The sequence below is a fragment of the Oppia nitens genome, unplaced genomic scaffold, assembly GCF_028296485.1.
Source record: "Oppia nitens isolate AA-2021 unplaced genomic scaffold, nextdenovo-longstitch-racon4-pilon3 scaffold17_pilon_pilon_pilon, whole genome shotgun sequence".
NCBI lineage: Eukaryota > Metazoa > Arthropoda > Arachnida > Sarcoptiformes > Oppiidae > Oppia > Oppia nitens.
Genome location: NW_026533196.1, coordinates 544,170 through 561,188, shown reverse-complemented (window position 1 = coordinate 561,188; position 17,019 = coordinate 544,170). Strand labels below are relative to the sequence as shown.

The window sequence follows — 17,019 nt, the reverse complement described above, 5'->3', positions numbered from 1 at the left end:
TTCTCAGAAAACTCGTAAATATTAGATTTTTAAAACAAATGTATAAAAATGTGATTTTCTTTTATAATAGGTTTATAGAAAATATTTTCTTATAATATGATGTTATGTTACAGTATTTACATTAAATATGATATTATGTTTTATAGTACTTTCATTGATGGTGTAAAATATTGACGTTTGACTTTGCTTTTTGATCAAATATTTTATAAGGCATAACAAACTGTTGGTATGATTTTTTTAAAAACATTAACTCTAAAAATATTAAACTATTTATAAGCTCTGACTCTGTTTGACAACACGTCGTCTCCGAAGACCAATGTCTTCGACAAAAGTTTCCGTTTGGAAGCATTCGTCCCAAAAGGTTTCCATTGTCTGATAGAGATGTGGTTTCACTCCCGATAGTGAATGGTTCTCATCTGGATATACCTGTGTCTGAAACATGACATTAGCGTTGGTCAGTGCCTTCATTAACACCATTGACTGTTGTAAATGCACGTTATCTAATAGTTTTTAATACCATTATAAGTAAATCAATAACTTATATAATAAATATTAATACAAGTCTAATACAGTAATATAGACAATAGACAATAATATATTATACTAAATTATACAATACATATTATATGTTAGCTTTTATTATATAAAGTATGTATTTATATATATATTTATTACAATATGCTGTAACACTAGTAATGCAAAGTAATTTAAGACAACATACCATCAGCTGATCCATGGCATAGTAGAAATTTTTTACCCTTAAAATTGTGAGCTCTGTTCAAAACATCAGATTTCAAATAGCTTTCCATATTATCTTTAGGTAAACCCATATATCTTTCAGTATAAACTGAATCTAAAATACATAACAAATCCATTTAAATGATTATAAAAAATAACAATAATAATGATTACCATAGAGAAGCCATGAAGTGACCGGTGCTACAGATACTCCACAGGAAAATACCGGATTGTTTACATCCATTGCCAGCGCCAATGCAGTGGCGTAACCTCCTATTGATTATCATTGCATTATTTGTATTGATTTAATTTTGCTGTATTCACCATAAGATTGTACTCACCATAACTCCAGCCCCAGATTCCTATGGCATCCTTATTGATATAATTATATTTATCGCGTAAATATCTGTAAAACATTTTTATTAACATTAAGAAATCAATTTAAAATCTTAAATAATGTTTATAACAAATATATAAACGATTGTCATTTTTTGTATTATTTAAAAAATTGTAAGAAAGAGTTTCTTGTATTGAATTAAAAGATTATAAAATAAAAAGCAAAATAAATTTATCGATTTATAATTAATTAAAATCAATAATTTTTGTTTCGATAATTTTAATATTAATTTTTGATAATTCCATATATTTTTATTAATAATTAATGATTTATAAAATTATTTACTTAAAAATTAGCTAATTTTGTACCATTTTTTCAATCATGTGTTAATTATTAGTGAGTTAATTAAAATTTGAAAAATTTACAGATTTTATTAAATTATTTTTAATAAAAATAGATTTTTGCTTGAAAGCATTTAACATAATAACTATAATACAGACACAAAAGTTTTGTATTAAACAAAATCGTAAATTTCGTTAACAAACATATATGTTATAACGGATGCTCTCTTTTTTTGCAATCTTATAATTTGAGTGACAAAAACAAGTTTGTTATATAAGATTTGCTTCAAAAATCGATATCAAATATTTTAACAAAAGCGAAAATATTACATTAATGTTAACTATTGTTAAATAAAATTAAAAACTTGTATACAATTTTATAGATGTAATTAATTGTTTAAAATTTCATTTAAGAATGTTATTTAGTTTAGCTTTATTTTGATGTTAAATAACTGTCAAAACTATAATAATAAAACCCTATTTTAAAAAATAATTATTTTTAGAAAATACAATCGTTTACTGAAATAAAAATAAATATTGAATTTCATATTAAATTTCTCTATTTCGTGATAATCAACAGTAAAACAATTGTCATAATATTTTTACTTTTTATTTGTCTCTTGAAAATGAATTAATTATAACAATAGTTTTCATTTTCATTGTATTTGTTTCAATAATATTAAAGTCTAGCTTTTAGTGAATGAGTAAATTAAATTAAATTTACTAAATAAACACTAAATGACAACTCATTTCTACAATAAATGAGCTGAAAATAGCATTTTTCAAACTACAGGTATTGTTTAATGATTGTTTGTATAATTAATTAATATTAGAGTATTATCTAATTACTATATAATATTAATATAGAATCTATTAAATTGAGATAATTTTTACGATATATCTAATTAAACGTTTGAATTTAAATTTAAAAACTAATAATCAAATAAATTGTAATAAAAAAAATATATTATAAATGCTTTGAATAATTAAATAATATTATGTAAAATATAAAGTGACAAACTTTGCCACTGCTATTTGATCCTCCACTTCAACAGTTCCCAAATTATGGTAGAGTTGGTGCATCAGTCGGTCTCCTTGATTACCACTTCCGCGGCCATCAATATAACAATATATAATATTTTTAGTTGAGGCCAAATATGTACCCCAATTAACTTGAAACTTATCGGTCACCATTTGGGAACCGGGACCTCCATAAACCTGTCATCAATAAATAAACGTTATTTTTTATCTTACTTATCTTAATAATAATAATACATTTTATATATTGTATATATAAATTAATTTATTAGTTTAAAAAAAATCTTCAATTAGAAGATATACTTAATATAAATATAACTAATGTATACTAAAAAATATTAAAAGTTTTACAAATGTGATGCAATTATAATGTGCAAAAAAGGAAAATTTCTAAAAAACTTTCTAACAAATTATTATAGAAAATACATTATAGTTTTATTCATTACAATTAAACTAACGTTTATGAAAATTTAATATTTTTAATATTATTCACAATATATTTAGATTAAATTTTAAGAAATATAATATTATATTGTTTTTATATTCAAAAAATATTTGACTAAAGTGTGTAATTTTGTATTAATAATTTGTTAATACAATAATTATTTCTAGAGATATTTAATTTAATTTTCAAATATTAATAAACTGTAAAACTTTAAATATTAAATAATGACTCAAATTTTTTGAATTATTAGTAAATATTGTTTGATTAACATATTTAAATAATATGATAACATTTATCAATATTTATATTTTTATGCAATTTAATCATTTAATCTATTATTACATATTTTGCATTCTTAAAATAAATAATACAAAAATATAACATTAGTTAATAAAATTGCTTTTTAGTAATATTTCTACAAAATATAATAATAAGAAACAAATTTTTATTTCGAGTATTTGCAAAGTTCTAGAAATTCCTAAAATTCTTTAGGAAATTGTGTTTTATTTATGGCTTACATATTATAAATGAAAAGTATATATATATATATATATATATACTGTATTTTATAAAATATAAATATAAATGTCATTTTATTAATGTTATTATTTAATATGTACTGTAAATCTTAGATCTTGACTCATAATTTATTTATTAGTCAAAAAGGTATACTTTGTAGTATATACCATAAAATTAACTAAAAAATAATTTTTATGTCTGAAAATCTCAAATAAGACTAAKAATTTAAATTTATTATTTACTTTTAAAAAGATCATGAAATCAATAAGATTAAAATAACTTTTAAAATAATGAAAAACAATTTTACTTAAAGCATAATTTTAATGTAATTTTTACCAATACTACTACTATAAGCTATAATACAAAATGTGTTTTTAGTATAACTTATTATATGAACACATTTGGTATTAAAGAATGAATTTTATGTGAATTAACTGAAGCTCTGTATAGAAAATAATGAATAATAGAAATGTGAAACTTATTTGAGACCAGAAATTGAGTAAACGATAGCACTTTGGCGATACATATGGCTATAAAACTAATAGTAAATAACACAAAACAGATAATATAATATCGAGAGTAAATTAAATACTGTATCTATATAGTGTAATTATATTGACTGTACAGCTGTTTTTAAATCTCATAAATAATAGTAATATATTTTTTTAAATGTTTAAAATTTTAGAAAAAAGTATATACTGTTATAATTTGCTTTATATAAATGATATGCTTTTCACAATAAATTAATATTTTTCTTATTTTGAAAACTTGTTTTGTTAGTATTCAAGACATATATCGCATTATTTGCTGAATATAATATAACTGAATGATATATATATAATAAAATAAAGCGTATTGTTATGAATGTAATGGAGGTATTTATAGTGGAAATGAAATACTGTATGAGAAAAATATATGAAAACCAAAATTTGTGTTTCTTATAAAAACTGCGTTACTTTTAACCAATGCATTCATTCAATTGCTTCACTTATTTATATTAAATTACATATTTGTGTTATAAAAGTCTAAACTTAATGTGTTTGCTGTCACTTATAAGTCTTAACTCTCAATAGGTATGAGTCGTGACTATTAGAAAACGTTGGTTCTCTGTGTTGTTGTAATTGTGGGCTCCGGGTGTGTGGTCTTATAGCTACTATATTACATAACGTTGATGTACTACCCATTGCCTATAACTGGTGAGAACTACCAATAAATAAATTTTGATCGTTGAATGACATAATGATTTAGTAATGATTCGTTGTTTAAATTAGTAATGAAACAAATATTATAGTTTATTTAATTAACGAATCAAACATAATGTCTAAATGTTTTGCATAAAAATTGAGTGCTAAATACTATTAGCTATTGTATTGTTAAGCAATTGTTGTCGTGTTTAGATAAAAGAGTCTGAAATAATTATTTAACAAACACATGATTAAAGMGAGTGCTAAATAATTTGTTAATAGTCCTAATGTAATGTTATATACATTATAGTGAATATTGAATATAATTAGTGATCCAAACCTGAATCAAAAGTGGATACTTTACGATCTGGTGTTTGTTGAGTTCAGGCGGTATATATAACATGACTGACAAATCTATTCAAACAATTATTAAATAATAATTATAATAAAAATCAAATTCCAGTCTTTCTAATCACTTGACAAATAACATACTATTATTATGGATAGGAATAACCATTTTTTCAATTTTTGGCAAAATTTTATTAGACAACAAATTTTTTAAGCGATCATTTGTTTGTAAAGTTTTAATCAATGAGTTGTCATCAGATTTTCGTAATTCTATATTAGGAATGTCCGGACCATTGCATTCAAGAATATAATACTTTGCATTTTGACTAAAAATTGCTGAATTGTGGAGACATTTGTCACCCAAATTACAGGTCAAACATTGAGATGATGTCTTAGTATTAGTGCTCGTAATCATCACTTTAAATATATGTCTTTCTTCTGGTTTTGCCGGTCCTGTGGCCGCGTAATACAGATATTGAACACCACTTATCTCATTACGGCTTATGGCTAACAGTTGTAAAGTATCAAACAGTCCTTCCGTTATAAAGGTTGGTTCGCCCATCTGTTCATTCAATCAATTCAATCAATATTATTATAAAAAACAACTCAACAAACCTTTTGTGTGACGCGAGCGATGTGTCGATACTCTTCTTTGGTTTGATTGTTAGGCAATCTTACAAAATAATCATTGCCTGAGAAAAGAGGAGCTTCAGAGGCGTCGACCCAACCTTTGCCCTCACTTTGTTGGACCAAATTCTTGAGAAAATTTTATTTAAATATTTGACACAAATTAAATCAACAAAAACTCACTAAATTGCAGATCCAATTCCTCTGGTTATTCAAACAAATGCTTACAATAGCATAGTTTTGTACTCTCTTAAGCCACGTCACCGACAGCTTTTGATTGTCGATCCATGAAATTGATGTAAAATAATAATCGCTATCATTTGAGTATAAATATCTAATTAACAAAAGTTGAAGTCTAATGTTTGCTAAATTAAACAATAGCGCAAAGTTTAATTTAATAAACAATTTTTAAAATTTAAAATTTAATATTAATATATATATATATATATAAGTAAAATACTATATTCTATATAATATATAGTATAGTATTAAATTATATACCGGTACTGTACTACTGTATAGTATTTGATTATTACGGTAATTATAATTGTTAATATTTACATTGAAAATTTAATAAATTTGTTTACAAATAGAATTAATTATTATAATGATTCTGATGGATGTATTTGTTATTTTATAATCAAATTATAGCAGAAATCAAAATTATAGTATAATTCAGATTAAAGTTGTGATACAATTAAATTTATAAGTTAATGATAGCACTTCTCATTTCTAAATCTAAATATATATCTAAATAAACTTTATTTTAACATTTATTTACGGTAAGTATCTTTGATAAAAAATAATTTTTTAAAACATACTCATTAGTTATTTGGGTCGGAGGTATGACTTCTTGTAATGAACGGAAGGGTTCATCACTATCTAAATTGGCGACAAATAATTTTATCTTTGGGTTAGCTCTACCGGCCTTTAAGAAAAAATACATAAAATAAAATATGAAATTTTAATTAATTTTTTTATTATATTTATTTACTTTTGGATATCTTATTTGAATAGTTTTTGTATATAAGTTTGAATTGTCGATTCCGGTGCCATACCAGGGATATTGCATGACATCGACGTTAGTATCATTGAATTGTGCGAAACAAATCTTTGATCCGTCGGGTGACCACCAAATGGCGTTACTCGACGACAATACTTCCTCTTCATAAACCCAATCGGGAATACCATTGAATATGTTTTCCAAATTATTGCCATTAATTACAATTTTTGCCGTTTTTGCTGATACACTCTCTTTATAGTAAATGGTATTTTTTGCAACAAAAATAAGTTGTGAACTGTTAGGCTTTGGACCCCAACTGGCAAACTGTAGATCTGTTATGGTTTGATCATTGGGTGGATACAGTATTTCTGTATCTCTAATATTGCATTAAAATAATTACTTTTAATAAGATGTTTATTATATATAAAATATATTCATATAATTGTGTAAAACTAACAACAAAAAGGTAATAAATTTAAATGACTTACTCGGAAGAAATGTTATATATTTTATGTTTAGCTATATATGAATGTCGAAAGAGCTATAAAAATGTTATAATAAAAATTTTCTAAAAATATGTGTTCAATATTATTATATCATACTATAGACTCTATGATAACTTAGGTTTTATACTCACTTTTTTCATGTCATAAACTAATAACAAATAATTTTTATCCGTTGATAATGAATATTTTTGTACTACATTTTGTCTCTATAGGCAATGAGTATAAAATTTCAATAAAATATTACAAAAAAATACTATAGTATTGAAGTAAATAAGAAAAAATACTCACAAAAACCGAGTTATGAACTAATGTTATGGTAGTCGGAGGCGAATCATTCAAATTTAATTTCACTAAATTTCCCGAAATGTCTCTAAAGATGAGTTCGTAATCACTAATCCAACTGCCATTGAAAGCACTGGTAGAGTAAACCCCCTGCAAAATCTGATCCAATTTTAATTTCTCTTTATATGTTTTGGCACTGAATTGGGCTATAATATGAAAAACAGATTACTTTAGGAAATGAATGTATTATTATTATTATTATTACTTTGTATGTCAGGATTTATCAATACAACTGATGATACAATTGCACCACAAATGGCTAGGATTACCATCACTGCTATTGTCACTCCTTTCCAATTACTACTTTCTATGTCCACTACTGGTAACTCCTGTTTAGATTATATTAATTTTTAATATTTAGTACTTATATTAATATACCAGTATATAAAGTAATTATAATATTTAAGCTATTATAATGAATAATTGTTTAAATATTATTATTTGAAATTATTTTTTTAATTCATTATATTTTATATATATTTATACGTAAAACTTAATTTAGTCATTATTTATTTAAAGTTACCATAAATTTAAATCAATACTAAGTGATTATAATATTTTAATATTAAATGAAATCAAATTATTTGTTGTAATAATAAGTGATTATTTTATTTGATGTTTATATTTATATTAAAAATATGTTTATATTTATATTTTGCATACAATTTACTGTATTTAGAATAAATTTATTGAATTAAGTTCTCAATTATCAGATTATATAAAGAGATCAAATGATAGCTAAATAAAGAAAAATTTACTCATATATATACAGTTACTGTATTACAGTATATGACTAACTCTAAGCTTATAATTAAATTTAGTTTTGATTAATTACCACAAATATATTGTAACAATAATATTGAGTGAATATACAGTTTATCACAACAATATTCATAATATTGTAATTTAGTGAATACTTTAATTTTATGCACTTATTTCATATAAATTTATTATATTAAAAATAGTCTGTCAGTAAATAAAAAAAAATTCAAAAAATTAATAATTTACAAAATGATCATAGATTGTGGGATTTCACAAATACTGTATATTGTCTATAAGTTACAATCTAATTGATTTTTATTAAATACAATTTAATAGTAACAACAATAATTGTTATTAACAAAGTGTTGAATGTATTAATAGTTATAACTATTAACAAAATTTATGTAAAGTTTTATTAATAAAATGTTTTTCATATTGTTTAAATATATTAAAACAAAATACGGTATATAACTTATGTCATAATTTATATAATTACTTAAATATTATTTTAACACATATTTCGATTAGCATTAAATTGTCGAATAAAAGCTTCAATATTTCTGTTTTATGTTATAATATCAATATATTTTTTATATTAAATCTTAAACTTTATTTTTAATTTATATTAAAATTTATTAAACTGTGTCTATAAAAGAAAAATTGTTGTGAAGATAATCTATTAAATTTAAAACATTTATAGCGATAGACATTTATTTATTAACATAAAAATAGTAACACATATCAAACTTTATATATTAATATAAGTTATTAGTTAATTTATTATTTATACAGGGTGTATTACTAATTTTCTATATAAAAATTATATCCTTAAACACATGGTCATATAGAAATTTCTAATAAATTTTTCTTTAAATATTTTTAGTAAATTTCTCACAAATAAATTTCTATAGAAATTTTAATTTTTGTCAATAATGTAAAACTGAAATTAATACATAATATACACTATTCTACTTACAGATGGGATCTCTAAGTATAAAATTAATATAATTATGTTATTTTTATTTACAATTTAGTTATTTTTAATAATTAAATTTAATAATTAAATTTAATAATTAAATTAATATAAAATTAAATTAAAAAACGAAATAAATAACAAAATAAATAATAAAATAGATTAATTTTGTTATTTTTGAATATTAATTATTATATTAATAATAATATTTAATTATTATATTAATAATAATATTTAATTATTATATTAATAATAATATTTAATTATTATATTAATAATAATATTTAATTATTATATTAATAATAATATTTAATTATTATATTAATAATAATATTTAATTATTATATTAATAATAATATTTAATTATTATCAATAACTATCGAGAAAGTAAAATAACATATGGATCCCAAAGAAATTTTTTTAAACATCATTTTAAATTCATAATAACTGTTAAAAAACAATTTAAAAATAAAACATTTTTATTATTAGTCTTAAGATAAGGTAATTTTTAAAATGCCGAACTAACCCAATAGTATTTTACAATTATTGTTATATGTATTAAATTAAATTAAATCATATTTATTCAACAATTTATTCAATATCTCATTATTCAATGTTTAACCTTTATTGTGATTACTAAAGTATTGATTAATAATTATTTAAACTATAAAATAGTTGTTATAATGTTGATAGTTGCTAAAAAAACCAAATAATTATTTTTAATATTTGCAAATAATATATGATTCACTTGTTTTCAGTATATATTTACAAGAATAATGTACACAAATATATAATAATTTCTATTGTTAACAAAAAATAATATTAATTATAAACATTTTACAGTTTTATATGATTTTTGTAAATATCTTATATTTTCACATATATTTGTGCAATATTTTACAGTTTAATGCTTATAATTTTCAAAATCATTAAAATAGTTATTTATAGTTATAATAAAATTTCGGGAATACATCCATTGGTCATATTAGGTGGAAATACTAAGTCTCAGTTATTAGCGATAAACCGATAAAATAGTTTTTTTAGTTGGAAATCAAGACAGTAGTGATTACTTTAATCATTAGTTATATTAGCATAAATTAAATTTATATTTAATTAAATAAAACGTTGAAAATATTTTTTGTGCAATTTAATATATATTTTTAATATATATTATTTATTTTAAACACACAGATAAAAAATCATTTTTAAATATTATTAAAAACATTAATATATCACTTAACATAAATTTATTTGAATCATTGATTGAAGGGATAGTTGTATTTTTTTTATATCTCACAATATAAATCATTTGGTTTTAAATTATTTAGACGATTGAAAAGTAATTTGAATGAGACATAAATCCAATAATTATATTTCAAAACATTTATATATAATATTTCGGTGAAATTCAACAAAAATGCTTTTTATTATTGCTGTTTTGCTATTTTATTAAATAAATAAATTTATATAAAAAAAAATATATTTATTGGCAAATTATGCTTATATAACACTATAATCATTATTTTTTTAACTACAATAATATTTTTATGTTTTTGACATCTATATATTGTATTAATTTTATAAAAATTAGCTGTATTTAGTTTATTATATTTAATACAATAATTTAAATTTCTAAGTAAAAATGTGTTATAAAAATTTAGACATTTTGATTTATAAAATGTATAGTATTATTAGATACAGTATTTTAACTTTTGCAATTATATTAATAATTCATATAAAAACATAAATACATATTTTTGCAAAACCACATTAATATATATTACAAAAATGATTACATGTTGTAATTTAATTAATTTTATCTGAGTATACAAGAAAAGATAACAATAAATTAACTGGTTCACTTTAATTATATATATCATAAGTTAAATTTAATGCATCAATGTATTAATATATGTACATTTAAAAAATAAAATAAAATTACATTTATCAAATAATTTAAATTACTGCGATTTCTAGTAAATTAGACAAAAAACTAAATGCAAAATTAGCATTAATTTTAACGAAAAAAAATATTATTTTGTATTTGTGTATAATGTATGTGATATACAGTACAGTATATACTGTACTGCATATGTATGATATAAACATGCATTTGTTTTATAAACAATATTTATATTTAGTCAAAATAAATGAAAAATCTAAATAAAATTATTGAATCAAATTTTTATACAGTATTTGACGGCTCATATGATATACTGTAACTCACATTAACTTCTTTGAAATCGTTATCAATAGAGCTGATGGAGGTTTGGTTTGGGTGGACATCCAAACCTTCTTCAATGTCTGACTTAGAGCTCAATATATTGCTTCCCATTTGATTGAATTCACACAAAACTTATCAAACAAATCAATTTATAAAATAAAAGTCAATTAATGTTTAGAGAAAAAGTTTGTGAAACCTTTTCTTTCTTTCTTTGATTTGTTTCGGTTATCACTCAAAACACAAATGACTTAAAACCACTACTTTTAAAGATTTCAAATCAAATGATTTTTGAAATAATGTTGTTATCAATCATTTATTTTTATGATTATTATTTTGCATCAATTTTCTTAAACTTAAATGTTATTTACAATTTTTATTGCATTTAATAGGTAACCTAAAACAGTAGCGAATAGTTTTTATGACACAATAAACTAAATGAGAGCTAAACTATAAAATGATAACTTTTATGTCAGATCTGTTGTTATAACAATCATAACATTAATTTAACAAATCATTAAAACAACAAAAAGTCAGTATTAATAATGAAAAAACTGTTTAATTTTTAGCAAATTCATTGGGGACTCGATTACATAAAATAATGATAAATATTGAACTTTTTGGGTATCACTTCAACAACACTTCAACACAAATATATCAAAAGTAAGGTTTGCTTAGTTTTGACGGTATTTTCGGATGAAAGCAAGCAATCGATTGCTGAATGCTTTGAATGTATTGAATGCATGCACTCATAGACCACTCATAGACACTAACATTACGACCACTGACTCCATCGTCACTCAGTAAAAGGCATTCAATTTAATGTCATTTGTCTGACATTAGGTATTCAATGGTATCATAACTCTTGTAGTTTACATTCATTTACATTATTTTTTATATTTTTTCATAAATTAAACATTAGTTAACATATAAAATATAATTTATTTAAATTATTAAAGATTTAAAAAAAATTACTGTATATAAAGATAAAAATAAATTTTCTTAAATATTTATAATTATTTTGGATAAGATTTGAAATAAATAATAAATACTTTTATGATAGTTATATTAGTATATATATGTACTAAAAATTATATTAACTAAATAAATATTTTGTTAGTTAAAACTGAAATTTTTTAAACAAAATCAAAATGTTTGAACAGAATATTCAGAAATTAAATTCTGTTGAAAAATGACATGACATCTGTTATATAATAATAAAATTATACTAAATTGTATTAATTATATTTAAATTATAGTTTTGATAAAATTAATTATACAATTACTGGTAATTTAAAATTTGCGTTTGAGACAAATATTATTAAAATTATATATTTTTATTAAATAAATTAATATTTAAATTTTCAAATTTTTTATCATTGTAAAAATTTATTTTAAAAAACTAAGAGTTTATATAATTTTTATTATACACTATGTAAAAATTAAATTTTTATTACATGTATATTATTTTGATAATAATTTATTACTTATTTAAAACTCTAGATGTCATACACATAAACTTTTAAGATATTATAAAATATATTTGATATCATTTACTGTATATCAATCATTACTGTAATAAACAGATCTATAATACTGACAATTGTGAATATAATTTAATAATATATTTAAATAAATAGAATTATTAAATTATTTATGATTTTTTTAGATCACTTGACAATTATTGTTGTGTTTTAATACACTGTATTACACATTTGAAATGTCAAATATATATATATATAATACTATTAGATGTTTGATTTTCTATTGATTTCAAAACTAAAATTATTATAAATTTTTATGTCAAAAAATTAAAATATGATTTTGTAAAATATTTAAACATTGCATTAATAAAGAATTATATTCTAAAATACAATACATTATGAAATTTATACGATACATATAAATATAATTTTTAATATTAACACAGAATTGAGTAAACGATTCCAGAGATCGACTTGACTTTGGAATGTCCTCAAGTGATGTCCGACTAAAATAAATTCTGTACTAAATGCCGATCAAAAGCTTAGAATAAATGTATATTTTTACAATAACTTTCGTTAAACAAATCATATACTAATTTAGTAAAGCAATACATTAAATATAAAACAAAAAAATTGACAAAAAATATTTATACATAGAAACTATGTTATAATTAGAGTTATGCATCTCTCGGCAATTCCCGAAACTTTAGTATTTATTAAATTGTCGAAAATTTAATATTTATACAAATGTTAACATTTAGAATAATATTGACATTTATTGCTTTTCCCGATTTTAAGTGCTTTTTAATAAATCCCAAAAAACTTTATATAAGTGTTTTCCCGAAATTTGCAAAATATTCATTTAGATAACAATTAAATACACATTTAATACAATATTTTTACAACATTTAGACAATAGTACTAATATTTTGCTACAAAAATTGTAATTTTGTATGTGTTTTAAATAAATGTATTGCAATCAGGGTTTTAAAAATGGCAGGCATAACAATAGATGCCAATTTTGCCAAATGCCTGCCCTGCCTCTACCATGCCCTGGACATCTATTTTCAGGTGGTGACACCTATTATTTTAATTTTATATTATTAATTAATTTATAAAACGTTTTTATAATATATTTGCGTATTTTTGTTTTGTATACCTTTAATTAAAAGGTAATATCATTGGAAATAAGTAAATTAATTGTAAATTTAATTAACACGTTAAAACACTAAATTACATTATTTTTATAAATACAGTTGCTTTTTAGCAATTTAAATTGGCAGGCTAATAAAATAGATGCCCAAAATGCCAGGCATTTATGGTATCTATTTGGGCATTGCCAGGGCAGGCATTTATTTTCTTAAAACTCTGATTGCAATACAGTACTTAATTATTTACTAATGTATTTTTTTGGTAAAAATGGGTAAACAAAGTGTAGTTTATAATTGTAATTAAATGCATTTTTATATTCAAATAATGAATTAAAAGTTGAAAATTGATGTTTTTTGCAAATAAACTAATTTTATATACAGTTTAATTACAGTAGTAATATATCAAGAATAAACAATTTAATTTTCCCATTTMTATCCTGATTTTTGGCATTTAAACTCCCGAAGATGCATAACTCTAGTTATAATTGAAGATTTTTAAAAATGTTTGAATACAATCAACTGTTTTTTTAAAATTTAATATGAATAAGTACTGTATATAATTATAAAATATATAATTGTAGTTTTACAGTAAATATTATAGTTTTTAAATTAAATAAAATACAACTCATTTGTCTATTTTGTGACATTATATCAATATTTTCAAAAATATATATTTTTGCATAAATTTCAATAACAATTGTGTTAACAATAAAATAATCCCTGACTTTATTCATAAAATAAATGATTATAATTTTTAATTTATTTTTAACAAAAATAATCAATTTTACTAAAAAAACTAAACAAAAAACAATGTTTCATACATTTGACAGCAAAAACTTGAATAATGAATATAAAGTTTTAGTGAAAGCTTTGTATTGATATTAAAAGGTAAGTGAAAATTATGAGTCATTTATTTTGTCAAATATTCACTTTTAGCATAAATTAAGTGAAAATCTATTTATTTTAAAAGCATTGCTTAAAACTTACTAATTTTATGCTATGGTATATAAATTTTAAAATATAAATTATTTATAAATTACATTTGTTTTAAAGTTTTTTAGATATAAACTATTTATAATACAATTTTTATCAAAATAAATACTGTATATTAAATCATTTAATTTTTTAAATTTCTATGAATAACGTATCAAATAAAAATGATTTTTACTATCATTAGTAAATTATTTCATTTATTCTATTGATCACAGCCTATAATTGCTTGACCAGCAAACAGATTGTTTTTTTTAATAAAAATATACAAATTTTGAATAAATGTAAAAATGTCTCAACAGGTCACAGCTATTTTCATATACATTAAAACACAGATTATATTTAAACATATTTAATGTAATCTAAATACTATATATAAATACTGTAGTATTTAATAGACTCTAATAAATGATATGAAAAGTGTATAAAATATAGTCAAACCTTAATCCTCCCGAGCAGTAGTGCATCCATCTCTCCGTGCGGTAGCGCCGGTACCGACTCAACTGGTTTTACAATAGCACTCATTTGTCACCATAAATGCTATAATATAACAACTAAATCCTTTTTATATGAAACAATCACTGTATGTGTCGATCCTTCATCACATTAAAAACATTTTCCGACGCTTAATGCTAATGGATTTGCTGTAAAACAATATAAAGTTATATATAAATTATATATTAAAATGCAAACATTTTTTTCAGTAAATAACAAACAATTTATGATTTTAAGTGTTATGTTTGAAAACAATTTAAATATTTTTGAAGACACTAACTAACGATAATTGTTATCCATTATATCCTTATATTAAACATTAATTTTATAGTGTTATAGTTAATGTTTATGCATATTATATCATTGGACAATACATTATAAAATCAAAATTATATTATACAGTGATCACCTGTTGTTAACCATAAATGTGTTTTTTAAGTATTAATATAAATTTTAAATATTATTATTATAAATAAATTCTAATTTTATTATAATTATATTTTAATTTTATTATAATTATATTTTAATTTTATATTTGAAGTTGATTTTTATGATTAATTATTTTTTAATTACTTATATTATTTGATTATTATTTACATATATAAGTAATTATAAATACATTAATAACATAAAAACGACAAAATTATATTTATTTACAAATGTTTTCAAAAATGATTAGTTTTGTATAATATTTGTTTAGTAAAATTTATTTAATACTACATTTAAAATGGACTTTTAAAATGTTTACACAAAAAATATCAATAAAACATTATATGTGTAAATGAATCCAATTCTTAGTAAAGTCTTTACTAAAGTGCTTGAAATTTAGAAATTATTGTTAAATAATTCAACAAAACTGTATTTAATACATGATTTGTTATTATTATTAATATTTCAGGTTTTATTTGCTAATATGTCTTAAATTTTACGAATTTTGAGTTTGTTTTAAAATATATTTATACTACATATTAATATTAAAATAGTACAATAATAAAAATAATTTTTATTACAAAAAAGCAATTTTTGTATTGCAAACAAATTTAACACTTGAAAGGTTTTAGCATTAAATATGATATTATTAATAACTTTTATAATGGATTTATGATTAATGAATTATTTTGTGCGATAATTAATAAAATATAAATTGCTTTATCTAATAAAAAATAGTTCAAATTTTATGTCAATGCATTTTTTGGAACTGTATAGAGTATACTACTTTATATTTAAATGTTTTAGATATTTAATATAAATTATAATACATTATCTCATTAATTGAGTTTCAGACATTACAATATTGAAAATAATTTTAAATATTTTAATATCAAAAGTTACTATAATTTAAATACTATACTTTTTTGTATTGTGTATTTCTAATTTTCAATTTAAGTTGAATGTAAAATGTAAATTTTTTTTGTTATCAACTATTTATGAAAACAACTAAATATAAAATAAAGTATTTTTAGTGTAAAGATTTATAAAATGCATGCAATACTATATTTACGTTATACAGTATAT

At 20.8% G+C, this 17,019-nt stretch overlaps 1 protein-coding gene across 2 annotated transcripts; it reads right to left on the bottom strand.

The window, feature by feature from the left end:
• Positions 1-226: 226 nt before the first annotated feature.
• On the bottom strand, positions 227-15,624 carry LOC128965580 (dipeptidyl peptidase 4-like). 2 transcript variants are annotated; one of them, XM_054312290.1, is made up of 17 exons: positions 11,584-11,631; positions 11,391-11,518; positions 7,634-7,757; positions 7,375-7,574; positions 7,218-7,292; positions 7,069-7,121; positions 6,572-6,956; positions 6,399-6,505; positions 5,761-5,890; positions 5,566-5,706; positions 5,095-5,512; positions 4,943-5,016; positions 2,438-2,634; positions 1,080-1,144; positions 913-1,011; positions 722-853; positions 227-500 (listed from the first exon to the last, which is right to left on the bottom strand). In XM_054312290.1, the coding sequence occupies exons 2-17, from the start codon at positions 11,496-11,498 to the stop codon at positions 271-273; spliced, it is 2,538 nt and encodes an 845-aa protein (XP_054168265.1). In that variant the 5' UTR covers positions 11,499-11,518; positions 11,584-11,631; the 3' UTR covers positions 227-270. The 2 variants fall into 2 exon arrangements, with proteins under 2 accessions (XP_054168265.1, XP_054168266.1); XM_054312291.1 differs by lacking the exons at positions 11,391-11,518; positions 11,584-11,631 and adding an exon at positions 15,451-15,624.
• Positions 15,625-17,019: the final 1,395 nt, after the last annotated feature.